This window comes from Trachemys scripta, chromosome 23, assembly GCF_013100865.1.
Source record: "Trachemys scripta elegans isolate TJP31775 chromosome 23, CAS_Tse_1.0, whole genome shotgun sequence".
Taxonomy (NCBI): Eukaryota; Metazoa; Chordata; order Testudines; family Emydidae; genus Trachemys; species Trachemys scripta.
The window spans coordinates 15,181,888-15,196,168 of NC_048320.1; the positions used below are offsets into that span (position 1 = coordinate 15,181,888).

General features: G+C 51.7%; 1 protein-coding gene across 1 annotated transcript in view; it reads left to right on the top strand.

The window, feature by feature from the left end:
• PSME3 (proteasome activator subunit 3) overlaps nt 1-11,669 on the top strand; it is a 12,094-nt gene extending 425 nt beyond the window's left edge. The window contains exons 2-11 of the mRNA XM_034756126.1: nt 3,388-3,420; nt 3,855-3,917; nt 4,342-4,446; nt 4,748-4,796; nt 5,352-5,464; nt 6,081-6,149; nt 6,806-6,873; nt 7,039-7,093; nt 9,246-9,332; nt 9,899-11,669. Coding sequence (XP_034612017.1) covers nt 3,388-3,420; nt 3,855-3,917; nt 4,342-4,446; nt 4,748-4,796; nt 5,352-5,464; nt 6,081-6,149; nt 6,806-6,873; nt 7,039-7,093; nt 9,246-9,332; nt 9,899-9,979 — 723 coding nt within the window. The 3' untranslated portion in view covers nt 9,980-11,669. The remainder of the gene's footprint in view (nt 1-3,387; nt 3,421-3,854; nt 3,918-4,341; nt 4,447-4,747; nt 4,797-5,351; nt 5,465-6,080; nt 6,150-6,805; nt 6,874-7,038; nt 7,094-9,245; nt 9,333-9,898) is intronic.
• The last annotated feature ends 2,612 nt before the right edge of the window (nt 11,670-14,281 follow it).

The following is a 14,281-nucleotide window of genomic DNA, read 5'->3' on the forward strand; positions in this document are numbered from 1 at the left end:
GCCCGGCCGGGCCCCCCCCGCCGGGGCGGGACCCCCCCCCCCGTGCCCCCCCGGCCCGGCCCCCCCCCCCCCCCGGGCCCCCTCATGCGGCTGCCCCGCCCCCCCCCCGTGCCCCTCTTCGCCGCCCGCTGCCCGAGGAGCGGTGGAGGGATTGGGCGGGGGGGGCCGGTGGCGTCGTTGACGCTGAAGCCTAACGATGACAGGTCAAACCTGCTCCTTTCCTCGCGTGCCCCCCAGTCACCGCAGCACCCCCCCCCCCCTGCCTGCAAATCCCAGCCCGCCTGCGGGGGGGGAAACCTCTCCTGTACCCTGATACTTGGCAGTGTCCTCGCTGGCCCCAGCATGAGCCGACTAAGCAGTTCCATAGGGCCCCGAGCAGCTCAGGGGGGCCCCCGTTTGCTTTTTCTAGCATATGTTGGGGGGGCACAAAATATTCCTGCTGAGGGTCCCCAATGGGCAAGCACCACCTCTGTCCCCAGCGCTGCTGGATGCGGGCACCTGCCGCGTACATGGCCGTAAGATACAGCTTAGTTGGTGGCCAAATGACTAACCCTGGGGGAGGGGCTGATTCAGTGACTGCATCTCATTCAATGCTGACCTTCATCTTACGTGTCGTGACTCTGCCTGAGAATTTCCAGCCTGCTGCACCTGCCAGAGTCGCACCGAGCTTGGGTCCCGCTTTCCCTGCAGCGTACAGGTCCCGGAGGGATCTATGCTTAAAAACTAGGCTGTGAAATTTTGTGCACTGAGTGCCGTAGTTAGGCCGAGCTAACCCTCGGTGTAGATGCAGCATCAGCCTAGCTATTTACCACCTCTCCGAGAGCTGGATTAACAACATCAACAGAAAAACTCTTTCAGTCAAAGTAGAAAGTGTCCACACCACAATGTTATGGTGGCAGGGCTGCAGTGTAGATAGACCTTCCATGTGCCTTCACTTGCTACTTTTCGTTTTTGCGTAGTAGATAATGACAGCAGGTGTTAAATGTCTTGCTGCTTTGTCAAGGAATTCACTCCTCTGAGGAGCAGCCTGTTAGGTGAGATGTCTACAGGGTGGGAACACTTGCCTAAGCCTGGGGATTGGGGGAGAATGTTGGGGGGGGATTGTCACTGGGGTCACTTCTGTTGTAATTAACAGTCAGGTCTGTGGGGCCAGATGAACGACGCAGTTATTGTTTGTTGCACCTCTCAGATGGTAGATTTGGGCTCTCATGCTGCACAGTCTGCTCTAGAATAGGTCCGAGTCTGGAAAACCCTTTGCCTGCTCCAAGTCACCCCCTTCAGCCAGGGCCAGCTCCAGGGTTTTGCTGCCCCAAGCAGTGCAAAAAAAAGTCGCGATCTGCGGCACTACCGCCGCTGCTTCATTCTTCGGAGCTGGACGTGCTGCCCCTCTCCGTTGGCTGCCCCAAGCACCTGCTTGCTGAGCTGGTGCCTGGAGCCGGCCCTGCGTTCAGAGAGGCTTTAGATTGTTCTCTGAAATACTCGTAAGGGCACTGTCAAATTCAGATTTCCCTCTGACTGCAATGTATTGCACCTTCTATTGTCAGAGCAACACCTCAGGTTATAAAAATGGAAATATTGAGGTTCCCTGTGTGTGGGTCAGTCATGTAGCAACATGAGAGTAAAATGTTTTTTAAAGAAATAAGAAAAGTGGTCGTCAACCCCCAAATTGGCAAGGGGCTGAAGTTCATGTGTAGGACCCCAAACTACTTGTATTTTAAATGGACTAGCCTTCAGGTTGGCGATGCCCCTTTCAATAACCAGACTGCACCTGTCTGCAGATTCTTGCCCTCGCTGTTACTCTGCAGTCCTGTGGTTTTGAGCCAGGGAATGTTGAGTTTCTGGTTTTTTGGTGGCAACCAACAAATTCTCTCACTGTTGGGGAGCATACCCACTTCTCTCCCCAGAGAAAGGGACTGAATTGATGGGACCCTTACGTGAGGTGAGAACAAGGGCAAAACATTTCAGTAACTGATAGCGTTTACTGCTACGGCAACCATGGGCTTCTTATGCAAGTTATCAGTTATTACCAGACTCTCCACCCCCTCAGTGAACAGTGAGAGCTCTCACTATCCTTCAGACCTCAGGAGCAAAAGAAGTGTCCGGAGTAAGAATAAAAACCCACTTGGCCTAAAGCTAAGCAAAAGGAATATGTCTTGCAATGTGCATGCCTGTGAGGTGGTGCAATTCCTCTATTCTTCCACTGCATTTCTGCTTTATGATCAATCAAGCCCGGCGTTAGGCATTTGACCAAGTCAGCTTAACAGCCAGATAAAGGAGAAGGGCTCGGCATAATTAGCCGTAGCACCTGACAATGAGTATTTACCGTGGCCCTGAGAAGTTCGGCTGGTGGTGGCCTCAGTTCCAGTCCAGGAGTGCTCCGCATAATGTGCCTGTTTCTGAGGCTTCATGGGGACCTTCTGGAGTGCGCTTTTTGCCTTGTCGATCTAACAGCAGCACCTTCAGCCTCTGGTTGTGCTTCGCCTGCACGGCAGCTTGCTGTGTTCTCCATCCCCGATGGTGGTAGCACTGGGATGGGGAATGTTAGACCTGCTGTCCCTGCACTGCCAGCGTGGGCTCTGTTTACTGAGGTTGCTGAGTCTGAGCCTGTCCTGGAGTAACCGCTTCTGCCTGGAATATCGAGTCTGGAGGCCTTTCAGCAGTTGGTAATACTGACATCCTATAAAGCTCCGTCGGCTTTCCCGTTGGCCTGGTGGGGAAGGTGTTGGAGAGGCTGCTGTGTGGCCACCTGCCCCTCTGCAGTATCATTCTCACCCTGGGTCTCCATTGTAAAGGGGCCATTTACCCGATGCCGAGGCTCTGTGCGCTGCAGGGCAAACTGGACCTAAATTCTGCATCAAGGGCCCCAAATTCTGGGCATTTAGGAGACTCTGGGAGCTTCAGATACATTCTGAAAACAGGGTTTCTTATTGGATTCAATATGCCATGGCTAGGATGGTCAGGGAGTGGCCCCACTGCTTAATTTTAGGCTAGAGTTCCGTTTTTAATGCAGGCCTTGCATTTCCAGTTCTCTCACTGTCCCCTTCCTGCTTCCATGCAAGCCCATGAAGATGAGTAGGTCAGCTCACTCCTCTCCGCTATTGTTTGAGGCTGTCTGCAGACAGGCAAATGACCCTGGGTCAGTTACCTCTCGTTCTGGTTTTCAGGCTAGCCCTCAGGAATGCAACAATGTATACCTCTAAGAGAGCTGGAATTCGGGGTCCAGCTCTGAGGCAGGGGATGAGTTCTGTCGCTGTGGAATATGTAGGGCTTTGCCTCTGGCCCAGTGCCTGGCACACCTGGGCTGCTAGATCAGGAAGAACTAAGGCTGTCTGTGAACTGTGCTGTTTGGGAGCAGTTATTTTGAGCTGTTGTTTTCCTCTTTTCTAGGTTGACTCTTTCAGGGAGCGGATCACAAGTGAGGTAAGTGTCCTCACCCATCTCCTCAGAATGGAACCTGGGGGCAGAGTGAATGCCATGTTGGGTTCTAGCTTTCTGTTGGATTGTGCTGTGATCTCTGAGGTGCAGCAGAACCTTTCTTTGCAGGCTCCTTGCTGGCAGTTGGCACTTCAGTCACTCCCTGAGTGTGGAGAGTCTGCAGTCCTGTTGTTCTCCAAAGCCTTGGCAGAGTGGAGGGCTGCCAAGACTCCTCTGCCTTCAGGTGGGAGAGTTTGACTCCCTCTGAGGTTCCTTCCTCTCCCTCCCCCTCCCCCCCCCGGCTTTGAACAGAGCTGTACGCTTGGCCTTTTGTAGTAGCCTTGGTTTCCACAGTGTCCTTGCGTGCTGGCTAAGTGCAGAGGTGAGGGCAGCCTGGGGCACTGCTCTTGTGTAACCATCTGCTGCTCTTTCTCATTCAGGCTGAAGATTTGGTGGCGAATTTTTTCCCAAAGAAGTTGTTAGAACTTGATGGGTTCCTTAAGGTAAGATATGTGCTGTTGCCTGCTTCCCCATTCACTTCAGAGTCCAGCATGCAATCCTGACCCTGGGGAGGGGTTGTCTTTAGTCAGAGCAGAGAGTAAAACAGGATAAAACGCTGAAAAGCAGTGTCCCAAACTTGCTTTATACCCATTTGAATGCCATTAGCCCATGACACTCGGCCTAGTGTCTCTTACGGACTGTGATAGTGTATGGATCCCATCAGCTGGGCACTGGATAGAAACCTAACGGGTTCGGTCCCAAACTTACAATCCATTTTCCTAGTCCTCTCAGTCCCATCTTCCTACCTGCCTCTGTTCTCGCTTGCCTGGTGGCTGGATGAAACCTGAGGTCTGGAATCTCCCATTTCCTGGCAATTAACATGACAAAAGTTGTTAGATTTGTATGTGACTTCTTGTTGTTTTCCAGGAGTCCATCCTGAATATTCATGATCTCACCCAGATCCACTCAGACATGAACCTTCCTGTCCCTGACCCGATCCTTCTCACTAACAGCCATGATGCACTGGACGGGGTAAGATTCCTCCCTTGGCTACATTAATTAAACCTGCATGGCCTGCTGTGCATTTGGTTAGGCTGTTCCCTGTTAACGACAGGCCACAGCCGCCCGTGAGCATGTGAGAACTGGTCTCTTCAGCCCGTGGATCCTGGCTGGAGGTGGTGCTGTGTTTGCTCTGTAACCCACCCCCGGTTGGAGGGGGAAGGCTGCTCTGAAATCAGGACCCTCGAAGATGTTCTGTAAGAAATTTCCTCGCTGCTGTCGCGCTAAGTCCCGGGTGGTTGGGGAGTAAAACGTTTTGTTGTATGTATTTTAGCCAAATATGAAAAAGAGGAAGCTGGAAGACTGTGAAGAGACCTTCCAGGGTAAGAGTCCCCAAGTCTCTGTGCTGCTGCCTGCCCGCTGAGCCAGCGCTCCGTGCCTAGGGGTATGAAACTGCACAAGCTCCACCTGCCCTCTCCCGACTGCCACTGCCCTACCCAGGCCTGTCCGTCTTTCCTCTTACAAGCTGGGGCGTGTGACTGAGTCACGGAGGAGCCCACTAGTGGTTCTGCTGAGCAGAGCTTGGCCTCTCCCAAGAGACTGGAGTAGGGCTCATGAGAGCTGGCGTGCTGCTGGAGGGAGCAGACTTAGAGCCGCCTGACCCCTTCGTGGAAGGAGGGAGCTGCCAGGCCTCATGCTGCATTGAAACAGAGGCAGCTCCTACGTGTGCCTCAGGGAGCTCCCTTTGCACCCTGTCTCTCCAGTTTGGGTTTCTTCCCGGGTCTTGTCTCTCTTCCCCTTCCCATGTGGTAGTCTTTGTAATAGCCTGTTAAATATCCCTGTCCCCATGGCGATCCAGCATGGTTAGCACACGTGCAGAGCTGGCGGTCTCTGAGGTAAGATGCTGTGAATAACTGACCTTTCCCCTCTGGCGCTAGGTACCAAAGTGTTTGTGATGCCCAATGGGATGCTGAAGAGTAACCAGCAGCTAGTGGACATCATTGAGAAAGTGAAACCGGAGATCAGGCTGCTGATTGAGAAGTGCAACACGGTGGGTGTGGGCCTGAGCATGGGGCAGTACAGCAACCAGCCCCCAGACCCAGCTGTCCAAATTCCTTCCCCATAGCATCAGGGCTTCTCAGGGATCCATAAAGAGTGGACTGGGCCTCCATCCTACCTCGAGGATAAGGCAATGTAGGACTCCGCCTCTCCCCTGCTTCTCGTGGTCTCTGAAGAGGATGCTGCCCAAAGGGGCAGGTGCATTTCCCAAATGTGCTTGGAGCTGCCCTGACTCCAGTGCCTGAAGTCACTGCAGCCCTCAGCTAGCTCCCTCCTGCCAGTCCTTTGCTTGGAAGGGCTTGCGTCTCTGTGACGTTGTACAGCACCAGGCACGCCTGTGGCAGATACTTGCTGAGTGGGGCTTCAGTAAAATCGAGGGACAGAATCTTCCCTTAATGCTTGGGTGGATGTCCTGGGTTCCCAGGAGAGGTCAAGGCATCAGGCCTTGTCCCCAGTCCCCGCATGAGCCAGGCCCTGAGACGGTCTTGGGATGAGCTGCTCGAGCGAGAGTTTCCGTGGGCCCCCAATAAGAGGTCCTGATTTAAAGGCAGGTCCCTGCAGTGCTGTCTGCAGTCAATCAGTCACAGGGTCATTTTGCGTCCCTCCAGGTCAAAATGTGGGTGCAGCTTCTGATCCCCAGGATAGAAGATGGAAACAACTTTGGGGTTTCTATTCAGGTAAGTGACCCGTGGCCACATGGCTCCTTTATATGCCAGTGCCCCAGACGCCAGGGCATCTTGGGCTTCTGAGGAGCCTTTCATTAGATCCACCTGGCTCTGCCTCCAAAGGGCTCTTCGAGGGGTCGTTGAAACCTGAATCCTTCCCTGGCATCTAAGAGGGAGGGGCAGAGAGGGCCTAAAAGCCTCACTTTGCTCAGAGGCCTGGGAGCCATGCCATAGTTTTGCAAGACCCAGTAAAGCTGACCCATGTTCGAGGAAGGCTGTGTGCTCCACCCAGCACCCTAACCTGGCAGGATCAGGGTGGTTGTGTGAAGCTATTTGCATTGCTTTCTTCCCTGAATCTCCCAGGAACTTGTCTGCCTTGCTCAGAGGATCAGCAGCCTTAATTTGTAGGGCTGTGTGGGGCTGGTGCAGGGGGTCATCATGGCCAGGAACTGCTGGTTCCTGCTGGCTCCTATTTTCCTGTAACCTTCGCTAACTGACTGAGGCTCGAGACCTGTGTCTGATTCTACCCTGACGAGTAGCTGTTGCAACTTTAAAGGTGGCCAGAGACTGAGCTGCTGGACGCTGGGTGGCTGCACACGTGAGTGGGGTTGGAGTTTCTTGCTTCTGCTGTGAAGCTCACTCACTCTGTGTCCGTGGCTCCCTTGCAGGAGGAGACGGTGGCTGAGCTGCGGACTGTGGAGAGCGAGGCAGCTTCGTATCTGGACCAGATTTCTAGGTAGGTGGAGGTGGGGAAGGAGTGGCTATGAGCAATCTTCGCTGGGTCCCTCTCTGGGGAGGCTGAGTGCTTTTGGGTAAGGACTTGAGCCCCGTGGCTAAGGCAAGGTCTGAGAACACTGCTTTGCTATTTTCTGACTATTAAATCTACCCTCTTCCCTTCCAGATACTATATCACAAGGGCAAAGCTGGTTTCCAAAATAGCAAAATATCCTCATGTGGTAAGTGGAGCATCTCTTTGCTGAGCGTTTGGTGGGGTTGGAGAGAATTAATTGTTTTTCTGTTTCTGTGGATAGCCCTCGACTGGCTGTTTCTATCACTGACTCCCTTAAGCAGAAGCTGCCAGAGTCCTGTGGGGCCTGGAGGGTTGGTGGAGGGACCCTGTGGTGGGTAGGAGCCCTGGGAGGGGAGCCTGCAGGGCTGGAAGGATCTGGCTTCTCTCAAGGGAAAAGAAAACTCATAATAATAATAAATATAAATCAGAAGTTAGGAATTGTAGAAAATCGATAAGGGATGCAAAGAGACACAAGGAGAAATCTATGGCCAGTAGAATAAAGGGCATTAAGGGGGAGTTTTAAAATATATGAGGAACAAAAAGAACCCGCCAATGGTATTGGTCCATTACTAGATGGAGATGGTAGAATTACCAGTAATAACGCAGAAAAGGTGAAAATGGTCACTAAATAATTCTGTTCTACATTTGGGGGGGAAAAAAACAGACAATACAGTCTCAGCCTATGGTGATAACACTATTTCCACTATACTAGTATCTCTGGAGGATGTTAAGTAGCTGTTACTAAAGTGAGACATTTTGAAATCAGCGGGTCCAGATAACTTGCATCCAGGAGTTTTAAAAGAACTGACTAAGGAGCTCACTGGACTGTTAATGTTGATTTTTTTCAATAAGTCTTGGAGCACTGAGGAAGTTCCAGAAGACTGGACGAAAGCTAATGTTGTGCCAGTATATACAGGGTGAATGGGAGTACCTGGGTAATAATAGGCCTGACAGCAATCCCAGGCAAGACAATGAGTGTCTGATACGGGGTTTGATTACTAAAGAACTAAGGAAGACAATGTAACTGATGCATATCAACATGGTTTTATGGAAAACAGATTCTTTCAAACTAACGTGATACATTTTTTTTTATAAAATTACAAGTTTGGTTAATAAATGTGATAGTGTTGATGTAATATACTTAGACTTCTGTAAGGCGTTTGACTTGGTACCACACAACATTTTGATTAAAAAACTAGAATGAGATAAAATGAACATGGCCCACATTAAATGGATTAAAAACCAGCTAACTGATAGGTCTCAAAATATAATTGTAAATGGGGAATCGTCATTGAACGAGTTTGTTTCCAGTGGGATCCTGAAGGGATCAGTTCTTGGCCCTATGCTAATTATCATCTTTATCAATGACCTGGAAGAAAACACAAAATCATCAGTAATAAAGTTTGCAGTTGACAAAAATTGGGAGTGGTAAATAATGAAGAGGACAGGTCACAGATTCAGAGCGATTTAGATTGCTTTGTAAACTGGGTGCAAGCAAACCATATCTGTTTTAATATGGATAACTGTGCATCTGGGAACAAAGAATGTAGGGAAGCAGTGACTCAGAAAAAGATCTAGGGGTCCTGGTGGATCCCGGTGTGATGCTGTGGCCAAAAGAGCTAATGTGATCCTAGGATGCATAAACAGGGGAATTTTGAGTGGGAGCAGAGAGGTGGTTTTAACTCTGTGTTGGCACTGGTGCAGCTGTTACCAGAATCCTGTCTCTAGTTGTGGGGTGTCCACAATTCAAGAAGGAGGTTGATAAATTGGAGGGGGCTCCGAGCAGAGCCACGAGAATGATTAAAAGATTAGAAAACCTGCTTTATGGTGAGAGACTCAGAGCTCAATCTATTTAGTCAAAGAGCAGGTTTAGGGGTGACTTGATCACAGTCTATAGGTAGCTACCGGGGGGACCAATATTTGATACTGGGCTCTTCAGTCTGGCGGAGGAAGGTCTAACATGAGCCAATGGCTGGAAGCAGAAGCCAGACAAATCCAGACCAGAAATAAGGTGTGTGGTGTTAACCGGGGGAGTAACTAACCACTGGAACAGTTTCCTGAGGGTCGTGGTGGATTTTACATCACTGTCAATTTTTAACTCAAGATTGGAGGTTTTCCTAAACTCTCAGCTGTAGGACTTATTTGGGGCAGGTCTCTGGCCTGTGCTATACAGGGGGCCCGACTACGTGATCACAACGGTCCCCTCGTGCCCTTGAATGCATGAGATTGAACAGGAGAGAGCCCCCTTGATGTCTGTAGAGGGAGGGGCAGCCTGGCGTTTAGGCTATTCACAGCCACGTTCTCCCTTCTCTGTGTAGGAGGATTATCGCCGCACGGTGACAGAAATTGATGAGAAGGAATACATTAGTCTGCGCTTAATCATCTCCGAGCTGAGGAATCAATATGTGAGTGAGAGTTGGGATCCCGGTTTATGCGTTCCCCTGTGGAGAAGCACCCTTGGGATCCATCCCACCTCAGAGCCCTGAGAGGAAGCTGGCCTGGGCCTCTGCTTTCCCTTTGCTCTTAGCAAGCAGAGAGAGCGGCGACTCGCTGCCCTGGAGAGTCTGGTATTTCCCGCCTCTGGGCTGAGTGCTGGGCCATGCAGTTCATTGCGCTCTTTGCTGGAACCTTCCGTCCCAACCTCTCCAGATGGCGTAGGCCAATCCTGGGCGCCGTTAACGAACTCGCTTTCGTCGGTGGGGCTTGCAGTGGCCAAAACATGCTGGTCTCTTCAGAGTGCAGACAGGCGAGGCCTTGCTTAAGGTGCTTACTGCCTGACATGAGACATGACCTGCTGCTTGAGGGCAAGGGCTGGTGAGGTGGGGAAGGGCCAAGGGGCGGTAGGCTAAGGGGCTGTAAGAGCAGCCATTACTCAGGTTAGGCCGGTGCTTACGGTGAGAGTGGAGTTAAGTCAAATCGTGGACGTCCCACTCCTGACGTGCATCCATGGTCTTTCTCCTCCTCCCTCCAGGTCACTTTGCATGATATGATCCTTAAAAACATTGAGAAGATCAAGAGGCCTCGGAGCAGCAACGCTGAGACTCTCTACTAAGTGTCAACGTTTGAACTTGAGAACTGTTCAGTCAACTCAAAGACCGTCATTGCCTTGGTTTGTTACGTGACTATCGAGATGGGAAACTGGCTGGAAATAGTATTGCACTCTTAGTTAAACTCTAAAGAAACCCTCGCCTAGTTCTGTGATTGGTTTTGTTCAGGTCTCAGGAACTCTCCCTAATGTAGTAATTGGTATTGAGCGGGCCACTGCCATGGGATGGGAATGCTCCTTCAAGCCTTTCTTCCTAGCTAGGTGGGAATTGGATGAGAGACCGAGCCCTGGGGTTCTCCCCCTCGCCCCCCATCTGTCAGCTGCAGGGTTTCCTTGGGGCCCCTGGGAATGGAGGAGATGCAGTGTCTTCAGCACTAGACTGAGTCCACAGAATGTGTGCTGCCTGCGAGAAGCCAGCTGCTTCTCAGTGCCATCTGAGTGACCCCTCTGCTGATAGTTGTCTTATGCTTGTTAACTGCAAGGCTGGGAGGACGTGCCCCTTTGGAGCAGGCGGCTCCCCTAGCCCAGGCTGCAGCCACGCTCAGCAAAGTGCCATGGAGAGATTTTTAGGTTCAAACAAGCCAGGAAAGAGCCATCTTACGTTAGATCCCACCCAGTTTGTCCCTCTCCCTTGTGAAATGCAGCTAGATCCGTGCAGAGGGCTATGTGGAGCACCTGCCACCCAGTCACGTCCCGCTGGGCTGGCAGGTTCAGAGCCCGGGTGGCTTTCGCTCCTGTGCGTAGCTTTCCTCTTGGCTCTACAAAAGCAGTTTTCTTGGTTAAAACCGATGTTAATCTCTCACACGTCTCCTTCGGCGTGAGGCATTTCTGTCCAGAATGAAGTTAGGGAGAGGCCTGAGCTCAAATTTTGAAGTCCTCGTAGTCTCCACTGATGCTAAGGAATTAGCAGGTTGTGACGCACAGTCGCCTGCCGAGTGTATTGGGGGGCAGGGTTGGGCAGGCTGGCTGCGATGGCTGATCTTTTGGAATGAGGACGGCCAAAAGCAGCCACAGCAAATCCAGTATCAGAACCTCAGCACCCCGTGAAAGGTACCTCGATTCCTTCTCCTGTGCCCAGGAGCTCCTCCCAGGCCCATTGCAAACCCCATGGGAAACGGTCGGTTGCATGGTCAGTTTTTGTATGTGTGGGAAACGGGCTCATGACGCTGCAGGTTCCTTCTACGTTTTATTATTTATGGTATTTTTACTTCACACCCTCCTTCAGGGGAAAGCTGGGTCAGTTGGTCTTGGACCCCTGTAGCTTCCATGGGTCTCACTGTCACACCTGTAACTTCTTGTGCAGTAGCCTTAGAGTTGTTAGTCGTGAGAAATGGAATGAACGTCCTCTCCTTCCCTCTTGCGTTCTGTTGCTTTTGTTTCTTCTTCTATGCTGAAGAGCCCCGTTGTCTCTTGCTGGTTTCCCAGGGGTTGCTCTGAGCGTGGAGGGCCCCCTGCCCTTTCGATAGACTCCTTCGTTGTTGTTTGTAGTAAGTCCAATCTTCGTCTTCCCGTTAATAAATATTCAGTAACAAACCAACTGCGTCTTAGCTGCTGCCTGGGAGCAGCACCTTCACTGTGTGTTTCTTTGTACTGATTCCTTTTTATTTGTTGGACTGTTCAACTTTCCTTGCCAGATGAACGTATGTAAAACTTTTACCATGTCAAGAAATTAAAATACAGGTACTTTGAATTCTTACGTGGGACCCTTGTGTGATGCTGCGTTGTCAGACATGCTCTGTCAGTGGCTAGGCCTCGCCTCTGTCCCAGTCTGGCTCTGCCTCTCTCACCTCCACTCGCTCCACCCTTGAACTATATCATCTCCTTTTCCTTCCCCATTTCTCCAGACAGTCTGCTGCTGTGTGGAGCCCGGAGGTTCCATTAGCATCCAGCAACCTAGTACCAAGGCCCCATGTCCTTACACTGCCATTACTCACTTCTGCGCGGGGCGATTGGGAATTGCTAGAATCATTTGGAATAAAATGGGCCACTGGGGACCAGGGACTGGGATAAGGGAGCCTCCAACTCTAGGCAGCTGGTTCCAGGAGCATCTTCCTTGGGCCATGACTGCAGCTGTGTGCAGTGCGTGTCTCCCACGGCAGGGTTGTCAGCCTCAGTGGTGAGGGCTGGATTGACTAGGCCCTGCTTGTGGGAGAAGCTTCACCGTGGCTGCCTGCTGGTGTAGGGCTAGAGAGCATACTCCAGGGCTCTCACCTGGCCCTTCCACTAGGCTGGAGACACGGGAGGAAAGATGCGGGCCAGCTGCAAAGCTCAGCAGCAGTGTCTGTCATTCCACTTCCTGCTCCGAGTTCCAAGCGACTGTGGTGTCAGGATCCTGACCTTTCCTTTTCCTGTCATCCCTTGTCTGGCATTTCCAGCTAGCAGCCCCATCCTGGAGCTAGAGACCTGCTCCTCTGTGTTAGTCTGCATGCATGCTCCCTCCTACCTCCACCACTCTCTCCAATGGCAACCGATGCTTTCCAAGCTGCCTCTCCCATGAGCTCGAGCTCTGAGCGAGGGTTGAAATCTCCCCCTTAATGCTGTCTCTTGAGACCTTAGTGCCCTGGAGCTGGGCTCCCCCCTTGGTGAAAGGAACCTGCCGCACACTCCACTTCCGTGTGGTGTCAGGTATTTGCAGTCCGTGTAACCCCCTGGACTGGGTGAAGGGGGGACGTAGACAGTTGACGCTGAGGGTCTGAGGTAGTTAAGGCTGCTTGATCTGAGCCGGAGTCTGTTCTGTACAGAAGCCATCCTCTCAAGAACATACGGAGGGGTTCCCCGTCTGGAGCCAACGGCCACTAGATGCTGCTCTTGCTCCAGCCACCGAACAGTGGTGCGCCCGGCCCTGAGCAGCTGGCGCCTATGCGAGCACACTGGATCTCACTACAAATCTTAGGAACCACTGAGGAATGTGAGAAACGGCTTCTGGAGAAAGTCTGAGTTTCCTGCTGCCCATGAGGCCCCCTCCAGGACTCTGCTCCCTGTGGTGTGGGAAATGCCAAAGGCCTACTCAGGCCAGGCCCCCTTCGCAACAGGAGCAAAGGACTGGCTTAAAATAAAATTCCCTTGTTTGTTGTGAGGCCGCAGGAGCTGGGGGTCAGCGTGGGCTGACGCCGAAAGAACCTGACATGGCACCGTGAAAAGCACCCGCTCTTCACTACCACTGAAAGAAAGGGCCTGAACTGATGAGTGTGGGGGGAAAATATCCCAGGTTACCTAGGTGAGTGCCCATCAAAGGGCAACAAGACACAGCAGCCAACTGCCCCGTCCCTGCAGACAATATAATGAGGGTGAATGAACATCAAGCAAACTTACTTTGACATTTAAAATGATGTAACTCGCGGCCAGGAGAAAATGGGAGCAAGGAACGTAAACCTCCCTGCAGCCGGAGTTCTGTCTGCAAGTAGACAGACCCAGCCAGCCCCTGGGGAGTCGAGTAATGTGCTCCCTGCCCAGGTGGCCGGCATTCTGGTGCTGCCGCTGGCTGGCTTTGGGTTTGGTTCCGATATGTCGCAGAGATGGATTGTGCAGCTGTTCTTGTTGTGTGAGCTGCACAGTCTGCTCTCCTCAGAACAACACAAAACTCTTCCCTTCTCACTCCTTCAGGGGGGCAGGAAGAGGTGGGCAATTTACCAAACCCAGGATATAGCAATAGGTGGTTCCAAAAAGGAATTTAGCTAAAATAAGTCTCAGCAGGAAGTGAATTCTCTGGGGCAGGGCTGCGAGAAGTTCCGTACTGCGGCTGGATAGGACGTGTAGAACGGGGTACACACTCTGAAACGGAATAAAGTTGTGTTGCTGCTAGTAAGAAGACTTGATACTTTCTACGTGCCGAGTTAGCTAGCTGCTGGAGGTGTTCTTAGTTGAGACAAAACCCAGGCCTTTAGCACTTGTGCTTCTTAAAGAAGCCAGCTCACTTTTCGTAAGAGTCGGAGTGTTTGCACAGGTGTCCCGGCTGTGCTGCTGTTCAGTTCATTTCATTTGCTTCCTGAAATTTCCCTGGCAGTTTGAAATGGATTCAGGTTTGTTCTCCACTTACTCTGAAAATGGCCTGCAGTGGGGGGCTGCTGTCCTTCTGGAGAACTTTATCAAATGCTTTCAGATCCCTCGGCTGGAAAAGTGCCCAGAAATAGACGGTATCAAGTACTGCACCTTTAGACTGCGCTGCACTGGGACATCCTCGGGCATATACACAGGCTCGAAACTCGTGGGAGCAGTAGCAGAGAAGAGCAAATTCCCTCCACGTTGGCCGTATCCTTCCCCACAAATAGGCTGCTCATTAGCGTGGGTTGGTTGGTTTTTACTGTGGGG